Source organism: Ambystoma mexicanum, chromosome 2p (assembly GCF_040938575.1).
Source record: "Ambystoma mexicanum isolate Mex_15411 chromosome 2p, UKY_AmexF1_1, whole genome shotgun sequence".
Lineage (NCBI taxonomy): Eukaryota > Metazoa > Chordata > Amphibia > Caudata > Ambystomatidae > Ambystoma > Ambystoma mexicanum.
The window spans coordinates 1,077,796,568-1,077,815,287 of NC_090923.1; the positions used below are offsets into that span (position 1 = coordinate 1,077,796,568).

General features: G+C 51.5%; 1 protein-coding gene across 2 annotated transcripts in view; it reads left to right on the forward strand.

The window, feature by feature from the left end:
- MAP4K2 (mitogen-activated protein kinase kinase kinase kinase 2) overlaps positions 1 to 18,720 on the forward strand; it is a 1,208,607-nt gene that overhangs the window by 862,142 nt on the left and 327,745 nt on the right. For both annotated transcript variants that reach the window (XM_069645028.1, XM_069645029.1), the window contains 3 exons: positions 6,075 to 6,135; positions 6,577 to 6,700; positions 13,468 to 13,526. In XM_069645028.1, the coding sequence (XP_069501129.1) occupies positions 6,075 to 6,135; positions 6,577 to 6,700; positions 13,468 to 13,526 (244 nt within the window). The remainder of the gene's footprint in view (positions 1 to 6,074; positions 6,136 to 6,576; positions 6,701 to 13,467; positions 13,527 to 18,720) is intronic.

Genomic DNA, 18,720 nt, shown 5'->3' on the forward strand with positions numbered 1-18,720 from the left:
GGGCCTTTCCCTCCTCAAGAACCCTTCCACGACGCCAGCGAAAAGAGACCGGTACGAGAAAAAGTACCGGGTCCCGGACTCGGCCCCCCTATGCCTCCGGGCGCAGCCTACCCCGGACTCCGTCGTCTCCGCGGCAGCCAGGAAGAAAGCGGGGGGGGGTGCGGCCTCCACGTCGACTTCCCCGCCGGACGGCGAGGGAAAGAAATTGGATGCCATGGGACGCAGAGTCATCTCGTCGGCGGCGACGACGATTAAAGCGGCCAACGCCTTGGCTATCGTGGCCCGCTACGACAGGGAACTCTGGTACAAGATAGCTCCCCTGCTGGATTTTCTGCCGGACGACAAGAGGGCGGAGGCCCTTGAGATCCTGCAGGAAGGTGAGGTGGCCTCGGACCACGCCATCACCGTGGCGACGGACATCGCCGACACTGGGTTCCGCCAGATGGGCAACGGCGTTTGCCTTCGACGTCGCGGATGGCTCAAGGCTACGGACTTTCGGCAGGACGTCCAGAACAGGGTCCTGGACATGCCCTTCGACGGGAACAACCTGTTTGGGAAGACAGTGGACGATTCCCTTCAGGCCATCAAGGCGGATACTGAGACGGCCCGGGCCCTTGGAGTGCTGCAGCAACGGCGGACGCCCTTTCGGAGCGGCGGAGGCAAGGGCGCCTCCAAAGGTTCCGGCGGCGGTTTCGCTTCCTACCGTCAAGCGGCCCGCTCGTCGTCGCAAGAGGCCTACAGAGGACGAGGCAAGTCTGGCGGCCCCCGCCGTCGTCGCCAAGGAGGCCAAGGCGGCAAGGCCGCGTCCAAGCAGGATTGAACCGGCCGTGGGGTCGGGCCCCCACCGAAGCACCCCGGTGGGAGGCCGGCTGGCGGGCTTCGTCAGCGTGTGGGAGTCCATCTCCACCGACCGTTGGGTGCTGGACGCCCTGGCCCGGGGCCACGCGCTCGAGTTTCAAAGAAGGTGCCCGCGCGTCCCCCCCGTGGCCAGGAAAGAACTTCACGTCCCTCAACTTCTCCTGGAGGTAAAGGCGATGCTCAGAAAGGGCGCCATCGAACTCGTCCCAAAGAGGCTTCGGGGCTCCGGAGTCTACTCGCGTTACTTCCTCGTGAAGAAGAAGACGGGAGGATGGCGCCCCATCCTGGACCTGCGACGCCTGAACAAGTTCATCAAGGCGCAGAAGTTCCGGATGGTCACCCTCCAGCACGTCCTGGGTCAGCTGGAGGAAGGAGACTTCCTATCGTCGTTGGATTTGGAGGATGCCTACTTCCACATTCCCATCCTAAAGGGGCACCGAAAATTCCTCAGATTCGTGGTCCAAGGGCGTCATTACCAGTTCAAAGCCCTTCCCTTCGGACTGCGGTCGGCACCCAGGGTTTTCACCAAGTGCCTCGCACCGGTGGCGGCGCAGCTGCGCCGCGAGGGGATTCACGTCTACCCCTACCTGGACGACTGGCTCATCCGCGCCAAGACGAGGGAGCTCGCCGTGGTCCACACGGCAAGGACCGTCCAACTCCTCACGGACCTGGGATTCTCCGTGAACTACGCCAAATCCCACCTGGTGCCCGCGCAAGTCGCACTGTTTCTGGGAGCGAGGCTCGACACAGTGTCCCTTCTGGCCTCCCCGTCGGAGGAGAGGACCAGGACCATCTTGGGCAAGGTGCAACGGATGTTGGTGGCCGACGCGGCCAAGGTGAGGTCCATCAAGTCCCTCCTCGGGATGATGTCTTCCTGCATCTACCTCATTCCCATGTGCAGGCTCCGGATGCGCCCGTTGCAAGAGTTCCTGGATGCGCGCTGGATCCAGACGACGGGCAGCTTCGAGGAAAGGATCAAGCTCGACGAGAGTTTCCGACGAGCGATACGGTGGTGGGGCACCCGCGCGCATCTGACGGTGGGCATGGACTTCCAGACCCCAGCCCACCAGGTGACTGTGACCACGGATGCCTCCCTAGAAGGGTGGGGAGCGCACACCGAAAATCTGCACGCAAGGGGACTCTGGCTCCCGACGGAGAAGTCCCTGCATATCAACGTCCTGGAGCTCCGTGCAGTGTTTTGGGCCCTCAGGTCCTTCCTTCCGTCCCTCAAGGGCAAGGTGGTGAGGATCTTCACCGACAACACCACCACCATGTTTTACATCAGGAAACAGGGCGGAACCAGGTCCCCAGCGCTGTCCAAGGAGGCGCAGGACCTGTGGCATTGGGCCGTCGCCCAAGGGATTCTTCTGGTGCCGTTTCATCTGGCAGGGATAAAAAACACCATCGCCGACTCACTCAGCAGGGAGCTGCGCTCGTGCCACGAGTGGGAACTACGGCAGGATCTGGTGGATCGCCTCTTCCGACGGTGGGGCACACCCCAGATCGACCTGTTCGCGACGGCGACGAACACCAAGTGCCGGAGGTTCGCCAGCAGGTTTCCCCAGACGAGGAGCATGGGCGATGCTTTCTCGTTCCCCTGGGAGGGCCTGTTCCTCTACGCGTTCCCTCCCTTGCCTCTGCTAATCCGGCTCGTCAACCAGCTCAAGAGGTCACGGTGCAGGATGATCCTCGTCGCACCTGCGTGGCCGAGGCAGATATGGTTCCCGGACCTTCTGGACTTGTCGGCGTCCCCGCCAATCAAGCTGCCGGCGGACGCGGATCTACTCTCCAGGGAAGGAGGCGCCATCCTCCACCACGACCCGAAGTCGCTGAACTTGCAGGCCTGGCTCCTGCAGCGCTAGAGTTTGGAGGATACGACATACCGGCCGACTGCAGAGAGGTTCTTGCAAAGGCCAGGGCGTCCTCGACTCTTAAATGCTACGGACACAAATGGAAGAGGTTCTCTGTCTGGTGCCACGCACAGAAGATTAACCCTCTACGGATTACGGCTCCCCAAGTGCTGCCGTACCTGCTGACGCTGGCCAAAGCTGGTCTGGCACACGCGTCCATCAAGATTCATCTTGCTGCGATCTCCCGATACACCAGAACCACGGGCCGGACGTCCTTGTGGTCTCATCGTCTGGTGAAAGAGTTCATGAAGGGACTGTTCAGATCGTTCCCGCCGGTGAAGGCTCCGGCCCCGGCGTGGGAGCTCAACGTGGTACTGACCAAACTCATGGGACCTCCGTTCGAGCCTCTGCACTCGGCCCCGTTGAAGTTTCTATCGTGGAAAACAGCTTTTCTCGTGGCCATCACCTCCGCACGACGAGTGGGAGAGATCCAGGCCCTTTCCTGCAAGGCACCGTACTTGACTTTCCACGACACGAGGGTAGTGCTCAGGACGCACCCCTCCTTCATGCCCAAGGTACCGTCGGACTTTCATCTCAACGAACCCTTGGTGTTACCTGTGTTCTTCCCGTCGCCTTCGTCGCCGGCTGAGAGGACTTTGCACTCGCTGGATGTAGCTAGAGCGCTGAAGTTCTACGTGGACCGCACGAAAGGTTTTCGGAAGACGTCACAACTCTTTGTGAACTTTGGACCTGTCAATCAGGGGAAGGCTCTCTCGAAGGCTTCCATCTCCAGATGGCTCTCCGGCTGTATCATGTACTGTCACCGGTTGGCAAACCGACCGCTGCCTGGCCGTCCGAGAGCCCATTCCACCAGAGCGATCGCAGCTACCACGGCGTTCCTATCTGGTGTGCCCCTGCTGGACATATGCAGGGCTGCTACGTGGAGGTCGACGCACACCTTCACGAAATTCTACTGCGTCGACCGGGATTCCAGGGAGGAGTCCAGGGTCGGCCAAGCAGTGCTGCGCAACCTGTTCGCCTGAGGTGAGCCTGGTGAGGAGGTAAGATGCTTAATGTTGAGTTGATGTGATGCTTAATGTTGAGCCTTTGCCACCTCCCGTGGTTGTGCATGTGTGTACTGCTATGTATTCTTTATTCATGAGCATGTGAATCCATGCCAGACCCCATGCTGGAGAAGGAACAAGTTACTTACCTGTAACTGTTGTTCTCCAGCATGGGTCTGGCATGGATTCACATGCGAACCCTCCCGCCTACCCCTCTGCGGCTCTTCACTTGGTCATACTGCCACTTCACGTGCTTCCAAATCTGAAGATGGCTGCCAGAGGCGGTGCTTAGGTAGAGGGCAGTCATTGGCTGTGGTCAGTATGACGCAGAGACCAGTGATTGGTTATTACTACGAAAGACAGATCAGAAACGAAACTGATACTGGTTTTTTCTTTACCGAGGATTCCCAGCCTGACGACGGGGAATATTCATGAGCATGTGAATCCATGCCAGACCCATGCTGGAGAACAACAGTTACAGGTAAGTAACTTGTTCCTTAATTGGTGTTGTTTTTTGGAGCACACTAAAGCGGGATACTTATGAGGTGCTTTTATATTTGTTATTGAGAAAATATACTTTTTTCAAATATTCACAACATTTTGAGGGGCTTTTCTAACACAAAAGGCAATATGCTAAATGGTTAATCCGCCTAGGGTACCGCCTGCATTGGGGACTGACACCAACCCGATTGCATGTAACGATGCTTTGGAGATTTACTTTTTAAATGGTCTTGTGTTTTTTGGATCAAAAAGCTTGCCATATATTGTCATTCCAAGCATCATTTATTCGATCAGAATTGACGCGCAGGGCATAGGTTGGGTTAACCACTTATGTCACTTGGAATTCTATTCTATCATGTTGAACCTTTCAAATAACTTCTTTCACATGGACTAGTATGAGCATGTAGCATGCTATTGGTTGGTATTTTTAATGGATTTACCTTCAAATATACCAAGATTGTCGCTAGAATCGTTATATGCATTATAACTAATCAAGTTTTTTCTTTTTCTCCTTTGTTTTCTCTCCCCCTTTTTGTTTTTGGTAACTTTCTGTTGTTTTCAATTTCTCTTTTCTCATAATATCATTTTACATGTTTGTCACCACTACAATTTATATGTATATCATGATGTGGTTGAAAAATGTGACTATCCTTACTGTTCTTCCTCCTTCGCATACATGTTTATTTTGTTGAATATTAATTAAGTGGTATTATAATAAGTCTTGCCTTGAGGAAGACCAAGGATGGTCGAAACAGGTGTTGGCAAAGATTGGGCAAAGATTGGAAAAAAGAAACAATAAATCATACCTGTGATTCACACAGAGACTGCATTTTTGAATCTAGAACTTGTCTTTCAAACTTGTTTTGTGTCTTTAGAGTAGGTTGGGGTGACCTACAGTTCTTTAGTATTGCGGCAGTCCTCATTCCTACTTTCTAAGCATACCAGCTTGTTGATTCATTTACCCCAGCACTCAATTACCTGGTACCCCGCTTTTTTGTCTTACCACACTACTGATCCTTCATGTCAGTGCAGTGATGCACTGATGGGGACAAAGGACAGCTGGGCAGGATGCAGGAGAAGCCTTTGAGGAAAGGCAGATGCAGAAGTTCAGGACAGGATAGCCCACAAATGATTGGGCACTTCAGAGCAGCAGCCTACATCACCACTCAGTTTCCAGTAGACGGCAATGGCACGCACTTCTGTTCTAGAGGAAGACAAAACGTCCAGGAGCTCACTGAGGTGCACACAAGACTTTAGTTTAAGAGGATCCAGCTGTTCCTGCCAGATCAGAGGGTGGAAGAGCCTGGTGGAGGGCTATGCCAGCCCTCCATCGCTGTCTGTGCACCTTCCAAAGTTATGGCATTTATCCAATCGGGTCTGGCCAGCCATACTCTACTTGCAAATGCATACACACAGCAATGTGTATTGAGGTGTCTAGTGCATCCCTAAGGTATTGTCTACGACCAACCAAATGAGCCCCATCCAACAGTACAAAGATACTTGAACAGGAATGAGAGTCTTTGGGACATCCCAAAACATGAGAGGCCAAGGGTCTCATGGAGATTCGTCCCAGGTGTGGCCTTGGAGTTAGGACTAATTCAGGGAAAAGGCTTCAATAATCACAGTATCTGTTCAGTGGTGTAGTGACGTTTGCTAAGGAGAGTCCAGACTACATATGCAGTCACATTCAGCTCAGAACAGTCATTCTGTTAGCTAATGTTGGATAAACTAGTGTTGCAGGCTCTTTTTTTACAGGCTAATTTGTAGAATGGTGCTGACTTAACTTTCTCTTTCTTTTAAGCTTGTGCCTCACAGGAGTTCATGGGTGTACTGTATGAACAACATGCTGCTTTCAGTATCTGGTGAGTGTTATAAGGCATTTGTGAGTCATCTTAAATCAGAATGGGTGGCTTTGCATGGTATTCTGACCTGCTTTGGGAAGTTACAGGGTAATAACCATAGTTTTGGCAGATCTGATTAGAGACCAAATTGAGTCTTCGGTGTGACAAGAGGGGTGACTGTGATGCTCCAAGGTGAGGCAGTTTGAACTTGTTAGGCTGCCTCTGGTTAGTTACATAGGAATTAATTTAGCATGAAAACAATAACATTGCTTTTCCCCTTCACCTTTGTTACTTTGCTTCCTCCCTCTCGATCTACCATTGTAACTTTCACTGCGCACCCTTGTTCTTACTGCTGACCCTGATCCCACCACTATCTTGTTTTTCTCCCAGACTCCTACATGCTACTGTCCTCTCAATGTCATCCCCTTCCTCACACTGTACTTTGTACCTTTCTCACTGCAGGGAAGTCCTCTCAGATCTATTGCCATAACTTGCTGGGTCTTTTTGAGCAGAGGAGACATTTGCAGAAACGGCAAGTAACACTGTCTCTCGCCACCAACAAACTGACCGAGAGGATCATCCCAAGGTAATTGGATGCATTGGGTCAGGAGGGGTGGGGAAGGGGCGCAGAAAAATCAAGAATTGTGTCAATGTTGGGGAGGGTCACTGCTTGTGTGGCAGGCTTGGAATTAAGGGGCTCCCGGATTGTGTGGCTCTGTCCTGTGGTAGGTAGAAGAACAAGTTACTTTCTTACCTGGTAACGTTCTTTTGATGGGATGGTCCGGCGACGTATTCCATATCTATGACATGTAATCACCACAGCTGTGCTGCTTCGGAAACTTTTTTCGGCGTCTGCGTTCTGCGTCGATGCGCCGTCGTCGAGGACCTCCTCCGACGTCCGACGTCATCCGATGTGATAAGTAGGACGCACGACGCCCGTAGCCTCAGTTGTAGTTTATTCCACCAGAACGTGTGACATTAGTCAACTGCCAGTCAGACACAAAGCCTTGCGGAACGTAAGCTGCAATCGCAAAAGAAATTCTGCAGCGGGGAAGGCAGGGCGGGAGCGATATGGAATACGTCGTCGGACCATCCCATCGAAAGAACGTTACCAGGTAAGAAAGTAACTTGTTCTTCGAGGGGATTGGGTCCTCCGACGTATTCCATATCTATGACAGACTCCCAAAGCAGTACCAGAGCAAGGAGGAGGGAAAGAATTTAGAATCAAAATTTCGAATAGCCAATCAAATAGCAGAGCAAAGGACCGCCTTGCCAAAGGCCAGATCCTGCCATCGGATGGAATCGAGGGAATAGTGACGTACAAATGTATGTACTGAAGCCCAAGTGGCTGCATCACAGATGTTGCGAATAGGAACACCCCTCTGCAGGGCAGTAGATGCAGCCAGACCCCTGGTAGAATGGGCCCGCAAGCCAGCCGGTGGGTCCTTACCCGCCAAGCGGTAACACCCCGAGATGGCCAAAATAATCCAGCGAGACAAAGTCTGTTTCGTCACAGCTTGCCCCAAACGCTTTCCAGCGTAACCAATAAAGAGTTGATCGTCCACTCTGACCCAGGACATGCGTGAAACATAAAAGCTTAAAGCTCTCCTAGGATCAAGTAACCGCAACTAAAAACACAGTTTTCAAAGTTAACAGCCTCAAAGGGCAAGAATGTAAAGGCTCAAACGGAGCACCCATAAGAAACTTAAGAACAAGGTTTAAATCCCAACCGGGCACCAGGAAAGGTGACGGAGGGAACACATTAGTGAGCCCTTTCAGAAACTGTGAAATTAAAGGGATTTTAAAGTAAGAACACTTTTCAGACGAGCGCTTAAAGATGGACAGCGCCGCCAGGTAATCTTTAATGGTACCCACTTGCAAGCCCCTGTGGGCCAAAGAAAGTAAAAAGGACAGAACCATGGGGATGTCACATGCAAAAGGATCCACATTCTGAACTCTGCACCAGTCACAGAACTTATGGCAACGGTACAGAGACTTTGTTGCTAGCCTTCGGGACGAAAGCAACACCTCCATCACGTCTTCAGGGAGGTCCCAATCCTTATACCTCAACCTTTCAGAAGCCAAGCGTGAAGGTTGAGGGATCTGACCTCTGGATGGAGAACCTAACCCCCCTCCCGTGAGAGCAGATCGTCTTGGTAGGGAAGACGACGTGGAGGGCAGATGGACAAGTCGAGAAGGTCCGGGCACCACGTCCTCCGAGCCCACGCCGGAGCAATGAGGATCTTCCGGGAACCGAACCTCCGTAACCTCCGCAGCACTTGCGGGATGACGGGGACTGGAGGAAACGCGTACAGCAGCGGGAATGACCACTCCACCACGAACGCGTCTCCTAAGGCTCCTTTTGGAGGAAATTCCCGCAAGCAAAACCTTTCGCACTTCTGGTTGACACTGGAGGCGAAGAGATCCACTTGAGGGGTCCCCCAAAGGTCGAAGATCTCCAGGAGAATCTCCTGAGCCAACTCCCACTCGTGAGAGATCGCGCTCTGCCTGCTCAGAGCGTCTGCCGTCACGTTTTCGTCTCCGGCCAGATGAACTGCCGAGATCGAAACTTCCTGCTGGATGGCCCAGAACTCGAGCTGCATCGCCTCCCTGCACAGAGGAAGTGACCCTGCACCCCCTTTTTGTTGAGGTAGTGCATGGCCACTGTGTTGTCCGTCAGGATCAGGACACTCTTTCCTCGCACAGTCGGCAGAAAAGCCTCCAGGGCTAGCCTGATGGCCCTCAGCTCCAACAGATTGATATGGGGTCTGGACTCCGACGGAGACCAACGACCGCTGTCAGCCCGTTGGCATGAGCTCCCCATCCCGCGAGGGATGCATCCGTCACGATCGTCACCTCCGGCCAGGGAAGCCAAAATGGAGCCCCCTTCATCAAGTTGCCTTCGACGGCCCACCACAGAAGGTCCCGGGCGACCGAGGGCGGCACTTGAACCGGGTCCGACATCCTGCCGGAGGACTGCGACCATTGCGTCTTGAGTGCCCACTGCAAAGATCTCATCCGCACGCAAGCCTCTGGCACCAGAAGAATGCAGGATGCCATGAGGTCGAGCAACCTCAAGAACTCGAACGCTGGGAGCGTCTGGGCATGCTGAAACTTGTGCACCATCTGCTGAATGTGAAGAGCCCTCACCTGGGGAGTAAAACACTGCCCCAGGGAAGTGTCGAGCACTGCTCCGATGTACTGGAGCCGCTGTGTTGGCGTCAAATGGGACTTCTTTAAATTGAGGGAGAAGCCCAGCCTGTGAAGGGAGTGGCAGGTGACGAACAGATGATCCAGGACTTGCTCGGGAGAGCACCCCTTGATCAACCAATCATCCAGGTAGGGGTAGACGTGAATCCCCCCTTGCCTGAGATGCGCTGCCACCACCACCATGAGCTTGGTGAAAACCCTCGGGGCGGAGGTCAATCCAAACGGCAGGACCCGAAACTGAAAGTGCGAGTCGCCAACCGCGAACCTCAGGTACTTCTTGTGCTTGGGATGGATCGGCACATTGAAGTAAGCATCCTTGAGGTTGAGTGACACCAACCAGTCCTAAAGCTGAAGGGCCTGGAGGACTTGAGAGAGAGTAACCATCTTGAACTTGTCCTTCCTGAGGAGTTTGTTCAAACCGCGCAAGTCCATGATGGGTCTCAATCCCTCGTCTTTCTTCGAAATCAAAAAATAAGGGGAATACCATCCCTTGTTCCTCTCCGCTACAGGCACCAGTTCTATGGCGCCTTTCTCTAGCAGGGTTGAATTTCCTGCGCAAGGAGCGGATCCGGACTATGCAAAGAGAGGATCCCCGGTGGATTGTCGCGAGGTCTGTGCCGAAAGGGAAGACAGTAGCCGTGGGTTATGATCTCCAGAACCCACACATCTGAAGTAATGGCTTGCCACTCTACAAGATGCTGCCCAGCCTTCCCCCAACCGGCGAACCATGGGACATGGCCTCATGACTGAGTGGGAGCGGCTGCTGCGTTACCTGAGGGCAAAGAGGCAACTGCCCGAGCAGCCTTGGCACCATGGGTACCCTGTCGTCCACCTCTGGTACCCCTGCGTTGGCCTCTTTGACTGCCAGCTCCTCTCGCTTTACTGAAGGACGAGTAATAGCGGAAGGAACCACCCCTCCACTGCTGTCCCCTAGGACGAAAAGGCGGAGGTTGGCAAACTGCAGCACCCAACGACTTCGCTGCAGCTTTTGAGGTCTGCAACCTCTCAAGGCTCTCGTCAGCCTTGCTGCCAAAAAGGTGTTCACCGTCAAAGGGCATGTTGAGGAGCCGGGACTGCACATCAGAAGCAAACCCCGACTTCCGCAACCACGCAAACCTGCGTATCACGGTGCTCGCCGCCATGGACCTACTGACGCATTCAGCTAAGTCCAAACCCGACTGAACGGACTCACACATGGCATCCTTACCATCCTGGACCATAGCAAGGAAACCATCCCGTTCGTCCCCTTCGGGAATATGTTCCACCGCTAACGCAACACAGTTCCACAGAGTGTGTGTGAAACGAGACAAGGCACAAATGGAGTTGGCCACCTGAAGCGCCATACCACCAAAAGAAAACATTTTCTTCGCCCAGCCATCAAAACATTTGTCGTCCCTATCAGGAGGGATGGTAGGGTACGACGCCTGCTTTGCCGGGGCCGTGGCCGCCTGCACCACCAAACTCTCCGGAGTGGGGTGCCTGGTCAAGTAGCAGGGGTCGCTACTGGCTGGACGGTATTTTCGCGACAAGGATCTGCCCACCGCCGGGAGACTCTCCGGAGCAGTCCAAGCCGCCGCCACCCTTCTCTGTAAAGCCATATGGAACGGCAGTACCGGGTCAGTTTCGGGGACCAACATCAAGGATGTCCGTTAGATCATCCTGCACAAACTCCCCTGGGGGAGCAGACCATCCTAAGTACTCAGAAACCCTAGCCATAAGGCGCCGGTACGAGGAATCGGCATGAGAACCAGGCTCAGGCCTACAAAACTCCACCTCCGGAGAGGTGTCCAGTCCACTGGCATCATGCAGTGACTGCCTCAAATCGTCAAACTGACTATGGCCCGAGACAATCTCATCTGGAACCTGACTAGGAACCAGGCCATCAGAATCCTCATCCGCCTCTGAAATATATTCCAGGTGGAGAAAAGAAGGCACCCGAGAGTGCTTGCTCTTAACCAGAGCCTTCCTAGGGGGTTCCCCCGTGCCACGGGGTACCTCCGACACGAAAGGCGTCGATGGCGTCGAGCGAATCGGCGCCGGCGTCGAGAGCACAGGCATCGGCGCCGAGAGGATCGACGTCGAGGAAATCGGCGTCGACGTCAGATGCAGCGCCGCCAGCATCGGCGGCGTCGACACAGCCCTCGAAGCCGGAGCCCCGAGCGTGTCCTTCGACGACCTGAGCGTCGACGGCTTCGACGACTTCCTCGGAGCCGGAGCCTCGAGAAAGCCTGTCGACGCCCCAGACGTCGATGTCTTCCTCGAAGACCTCACAGGTGCACACCGTCTCGAACGTGTCGAGGACCGGGACCTGGAACGGGTACATCGAGAACGAGTCTCCTTGTCCGAGCGGGACCTCTCCCGTGACTCGTGCCGACCACTCTTACAAGCGGTGTCTCTCGACCTCTCACGACCGACCCCACTCGGGGGCGCAGACGGCTTAGTACCCTGCGACTGAAGAATCGCCAGCATTTTCGTCCTGAATGAAAGCCCATTCCTCCGGCGTCGCACGGCTGGTGGGGTAAGCGACGTACCGGGCAGAGTCCTCCGAAAAGGACCTGGAAGACGACCGGTGTCGGCTCTTCCGAGGATGCCTCGACGAGGCTGAGGAGTGGCGAGACCGACTCCTAGAAGGAGACCCACGAGACTTCCGACGATGACGTGGAGAGTCACCCCTCGAATCATCCGTCGAAAGCCCTGAAGACTTCGACGTCCGGGGCTTGGACACCCGACCTACTGACAACTTCTTCTTACGTTCGCGTAAGGCTTTGGACGTGAGCGACTGGCAGTCGATACAGTCATCCGTGTCGTGGGCCTCCCCGAGGCACCAGAGGCAGGCGTTGTGCGAGTCCGTCACCGACATCTTGGACCCACACTCCCCGCACTTCTTGAAACCCGGATGCCGGGTCGAAGACGAAGTAGAAGACATCTTCACACGAAGGATTTTCACAAAAACGAACAGGTTCGAAGAACCGAGAAGAACAGAACTCCAAAGAGTCGAGGCGTTAACCGAGATTCACGAAGCAACACGTTCGCGGAAAAAACGGAACTGAGGCTACGGGCGTTGTGTGTCCTACTTATCACATCGGACGTCGGAGGAGGTCCTCGACGACGGCGCATAGACGTCATCGACGCAGGACGCAGACGCCGAAAAAAGTTTCCGAAGCAGCACAGCTGTGGTGATTACATGTCATAGATATGGAATACGTCGGAGGACCCAATCCCCTCGAATAGTATTTGTGGGTGCTTCTGGAAGTTTCCAGCCTCATCTTTCATCCCTATCCATGTCAGTATTCATCTCTTGAGTGTCTTCCTCATCTTGAATTTTTCCAATGAGTACTTTCTAAGAGGTGGCTCAGCTTCCACTGCTACAGTCCCCCCTCTCTCTCTCTCCTTATTTGCTCTCCATCTTGTCTATCCCGGTTTCCTATCACACTTAGTTCTCTCCTCCATTACCCTGCTCCCTCCTTGTTTACCCCATTCCCCTATATCTCCGGTATCGCTTTCATTTTTCCCTCTATTCCCATCCCATCACCTTCTCTCTTCTTCCTCCACTCTCCTGACTGCCGCCTCTCAACTTCCTTTGTCACTTCTCACCATTGTTTTTTTTTTACGATTGGCTAGCCTTTCCTGTCCTGCTGCTATCTCATTTTATTTCTCCCCCATTGTCCTTCTGCCATACTTTCTACCTCATTTATCATTTCATCTTCACCCCCTTATTTTCTCCACTGTGCCCTCCTTGCTTGTGCTCTAATTGCTGTTATCTCCTTCTTTCCTTGCCAAACACTTTTCTCTTGTGCTTCAATTTTTTTAAATTGCCACCCCCTTTTCCACACCCCATCCTTTCCTTTCCTGCCAATATCTCCTGTGATTTCTTCACCATTATCCTTTCCCCCTACTTTCTATCTGAGTTCTCCTTTCATCTTGATTCCCCTTCTTTTCTCCACTGTCCTCCGCTTACTGTTATTACCTTCTTTCCTTGGTTAACATGTTTCTCTTGTTCCTCCAATTTTTTTAAATTCCTTTTCTGCCCGTCCCCCGCCCTTTTCCGCTACCTTTTACTCTTATGCATCTGCAGTGTGTGTTAAAGATCAACCTTAGCTAGGTCTTGTTTCTTCTAATTCCGTTCCTACTCTTCCTCTGCAGAAAGTTTGCTCTCTCAACCAAGATGGCGGACACCAAGGGTTGTCGGAAGTGCTGTATAGGTAAGAAACCCCTATGGGTAGCAGTCACTTGTGATTACATGGTTGGGAACCCAGGTCAGAAAAAGTGATCCTGACACCAGGCACCTGGTAGCAGTGCTGGATTTCCACAACTGCTTCACAAAACTAGTCTGTTGTGGTTCACAGCGTGGGACCGTCTGTCAGCAGTTACCACTATTTTCTCATTGAACCTGATGAAGAAAGAGCTGCAATTAACCTGATTCTTCTGACTGAGCAGGCAGTCTAGAGCTTATAGTGTTATAACATGCTTATTACTTTACTTTGCTGTTTTTGCCATCGTTTATCTGGGTTCCTTTTTTTCCTCTCATATCTGATTTGAGAGACATGGTCCAAGTTTGCCTCAAATTCACTAAATATTTCTGAGAATCTATTCCCCCAGTGGAGGTGTCTAGAGGTCATGATTTCCTTTATCTGGTAGGTTCCTGGTGTAAAGGCTACTTTCTCAAATTAAGTGACCTGCCAGAACCTAGTGAGGTGTCTTAATCTGCCACAAGATCAGGCCATAATTGACGTTTTAGAAATTCCAAGTGCCTGGGGCTAAACATGGCCAGTGACTGTTGACTGCCACTGACTTCAGTCAGTAACCAGATGATTGCATTGGTAATTGACTATGTGACTACCATTACTTATTGGTCAGTGATTGGTTGGCAGATGTTGGTTCAATGCTCAATGGTTAGTAATTGTCATTGGCTCTGTGGTCCACGACTCCTCTTGGCTCTATGGTCAATGGCAGTGGCTGTCATTGGCTCCATGTTCAGTGTTCAGATTACAGGCATTTTCTCTGTGGCCTGTCAGTGATAATTGATATGCACTATGTGGTGAGCACCCCATGTGGCAAGGGAGGTGAGACCACTACCTGATAGTTCCCCTTGGGGTGATACTCAGTGGGAGGATCCCATGGGTGGGGACCCCCTCTCTGGGAGTAGTGAGGACTGTTGAGGGAGAACGAGGTATACACACCATCATGCTGTTAGACATGAGGTATCCAGCCCCATAGGTAGGACTCACATGTTCCCATCCTCTCTTTCTCCTCTTGCTTCCACTAATTTCCTTATACATAGTGATTGTCTTTAGCAGGCAAATAACACTATGATGAGGAAGAGTGAATATGGATAACTTCAAAAGTACTGTCACGAGGAAGAGCAGGGCGATGCATAGCCCTACGTGGCACTGATAATAACATGCTAATTATTAGAAGCTAGAAAGCAGACGGGACATAAAAACTGACAGGGGACTCCCCTCAGAGTCTGTCCTTCCTAAGAGCAGCTTCCTGCCAGGGAGCGAGACGCCGAGGCGATGTCCCGCGGCAGACCTGACCGCCTAGAACAGAGAGGTGGAGAATGGCAAGGCGGAAGCACCACGACTTACCTGGTTGTGGGATCCGGCATCCGTTGGAAAAAGCAAGTCGCCTGAGTGGTCCTGACGAGACCCGACGCACTGAGAGAAACCAGTGTGGTACAGCCAGGTGAGCCCAGGTGAAGCTGTAGCAGTTGCCCGGTGTTGCAGAGGATCGGATTCCTCACAGACCAAGTACAAAGGTACGCAGAGGGGGGAACGGCAAGCCACAGGGATACCCTAGAGGCTGTGATTGGGAGGAAGTGCAGAGCCATCCCTTGTCCCAGTGGGACCAAAGAGAGACACGAGTTCAGATCCGATGGGGTGAAAGAGCACCCCAGAGAGACTGAAAGAGAGGCCTGGCAGGATAGTGAACCAGGCCTAGTTAAGAGATTGCAAGCTGAAAAAGGGGTCAAGGACCCAAACATCGAGAGAGACCAGTTGAGAACGGAGGGGGTGAAAGAGCACCAAAGAGAGACTGAACAAGAGGCTTGGCAGGTTAGTGAACTGGGCCTAGTTAAGAGACATTACAGAGTTGAACCAAAGGGTCTGGGACCCAAAGAACGAGACGAGAAGTCCAGGGGAAGAGAACTTTTGGCATAAAGCACAAGAAGTCCAGGTGAATAAAACCTGTGGCATAAGTTACAAAAAGACAAGAGCCTTTGTCACAAGTTGCGAGAAGTCCAAGGAAAGAGACCCTTTGGTACAAGTCACCAAAAAAGTCCAAGGGGAAAAGAATGTCACACTCAGAGGGATGGGTATCGACACCGCTTCCCGAACCACAGAAGCCGAATGAGATTGACCCATCCCACCTTAGTTGGAACGGGTCTCTTTTTGTAGATTTACAGATCACCACGAGGCAGCCAATGGGGGCGAAGAGGGATTAGGGAGAGGTTGTGGATAGGTATGATGGTTTTAGGGAAACTGGAAAGAGGGTTAGGGTTAGGGTAACATAGTTGGATAGGACAAGTGAGTCTAGGGAAAAACACTGTACTCCCTGCAGCCACTCCTAATTGTGACTACCCACACACACCTGCACACCTCCTCACTGAGGTGAATCAGAGATGATTCCTCCAGAAAACCTGGCCTTGGACCCTTCTCATGTGGTCCGGAAAAGGCAAACACTTCCTTATCCTGACCCTGGGGGTGGTGTTCTGTGGGAGGATCACATGAGGGAGGAAGCAGGTCAAGGGGAATGGGAAAACTCCTTTAATAACTTTTCCAGAGACCGTACCATCTTAATGGCCTATTGTAAAAATTGAAACTGTGAAAGAACAGGGTAATCTCAATATTGGGGACTTCAAGTCTCACAATGGCCAAAGTAATGGGACGCAGAAGAGGGGTGCAGTCACTGGACTGCCAGTTGCAGTCTAATAGTACTAATAACCCACACCTGAGGGAGACTGAAAAGTATAAAAGACCCCCCTCAGCTGAAGGCCATAATGAGAAGGAATGGGAGGTGGAGTGATTGCAATAACTCCACGTTGCTGTTGCATCAGAAGTTGAAGGAGAGCAGAGATGCCGGAGCCACTGTCATTTGCAGATCGGATGCCAGCTCTGAGAGGGTCTCTACCTTCAAAGACCTTGTATGCAGAGGTTACGCAGTGGGAATCATTGTTTGTGAAAGTTTTCCCCCTGAAGACTGTGAATGCAAAGGTTGTGCAGCTGCAGTCGTTAAGTTTAAAAGCTTTCCCCATTGTAAGTTGGGCTCCGGAGGCAGGCGAGTACCGGAGTGTCCCTGGAGCGAGGAATGCTCCTTTCCTGACCAGCGTGGCCCACGGGAAACAGAGAGAAGCAGTTTGCCGGGCAGAGCAAAGCAGAGGAAGCAGAAGACCCGCAGGCAGCGGAAATAGCGAACGCGTGTGCCATACCCAGTAAGTTCACTACTATTGTGTGACCCCAAACACTCCATGATCGCCTGCTGGCCTGATCTAATCATTTTTAATACCAAACTGATGTAAAGAAAGTGAAGTGGCAGAATAATAATCATTTAGAATACCAAACTGATACAAAGATGATAAAGTGGCAGAATTAGGTACTTTGGGAACATACAAGAAAGGTGTCATTGTCCTTATAAAGGTCAGAGTAATTGCCAAAGTCAAGAGAGGGCAATACTACAAGAAGCTTCTAAGAACTAATATTGCCAAAGCCAAGAGAGTGCAATTGAGAAGCAAGTTGTTTGTAACCCCTATTGCCAGAGTGAGAAAGAAGCAATAGTTGGAACTGACCTAAACAAGCATTCTCTACGCCAAAGAAGAGCAAATGTGAGTAATTTACGGTGGTGTAATTAGCATCATGGCGGGTTAGCACCATGGATTTTAACGGCTGCTAAAAGCAGCCGTTAAAATCAGAATAGGCGTTAAGGGTTAACGACGGCGTTAACCCTTAACGCCTGGGTCGTAATGAGGCCCAATGTGTTTTTCATGTTTTCCCAGAACATGTTTCCATGTTGTGGAAAGCAAAAGACTACTAAGTTGTTTGAAGTAGAACTTTAGCACAGAAGTACTTGTAGTAGTGTTAGGAGTTTTTCAATGAGTCCTGACAGGCAACTATACCAGGGAAAGGAACTTTGTAGTAATAGTCCTGGCAGGTGAGTGTACCAGGAATATGTCATTGAAGTACTGTGTTGTGGTTCAAGACTGTGAAGAAGAAGAAGTTGCAAGACCACTTAAGTATATTGTAAACTGTTGCAGAATCATAGGATATAAAGGAGTGCGGGAGCCTCTCTACTGAGAACGAACATGGATCAAATACCTGGTTCTATGGAATTTCTTCCACTCAGTAAGGTCTACAACCACTTTTTACCTCACTACACCCTTCACAGAGGAGAAATATCCATTTGCATATCAGTCTTTGTCCCACCCACAAGGGCAGTCCAGCACCGAAATGCTAGGCAAATGCTAGGCAAATCTCCTATGAACAAGAGTACCATCAGCAACTCCAGACAAGTGTTTCGGTCTAGTAACCCAGGGTAATCCAGACGTGGACCCCTTGCTCACTGTGTCTTAGAGAGGTTCAGCTTCACCTCACTGATGAGGCCCAACTAGGCCGAAACAAGTGTCTGGGGTTGCTGATGGTACTCTTAACTCTGCCCGTGCCTCCAGACACGCTTGTCTCAAAGGTAGCAACCTTGACTCCAAAGAGAAGAAAGCCAAACGGTTCATCACAGTCGGTGAGTCGAGGGGGGAACCGATAAGAAACCGAACTGTGTTGAATGAAAAGTAGCAAATGGCTATTTTGAACTTTGAAAGGTTTAAAGAAACTATTGATAAGAGGTTGAAAACTGGCAACAGAGGTGTCCGGCATCACGTTGAAGGATTTCAATCAGGCGGCACACACCTTGGTCACAGCCTAGTGTGTAGCGCACAACTCAGATGCCTTTTTCTTTATTTTATGCAAATTCAATTTGAGATGGTATACAACTCGTATCACACCCCCTTTCTCAAATACCCCAGGTCACAATGAACCATGAACCAAGCTTGTTGGTGAAAATGCAATATTTATTTATTTTTAAAATCAAATGAAATCAGACAATTTTAATATGGGGCAGCACGGTGCTCCCTAGCCATATTGATCTCTACTACGGTCATTTTGGACATGTTCTTTATTAATTTATTTATTTGTGTAAGGGTAACCTGTATTCTATTGCTTTCTGTCTATTTTGGGGTTGATTTAGCTTTAATTTTTAGACACAGGCCTGGTACTTAGAGTATTTGTTTTTGGGGAGGCGCTTGTACAGTGTAACCCAGTAATCCAACTATACAAAGTATCACTACCTTTCAGGTTAGTCTGCTGTGTTAGACTGTCACGGGTGGCAACCAAAACCCAATCCTGGCGACGA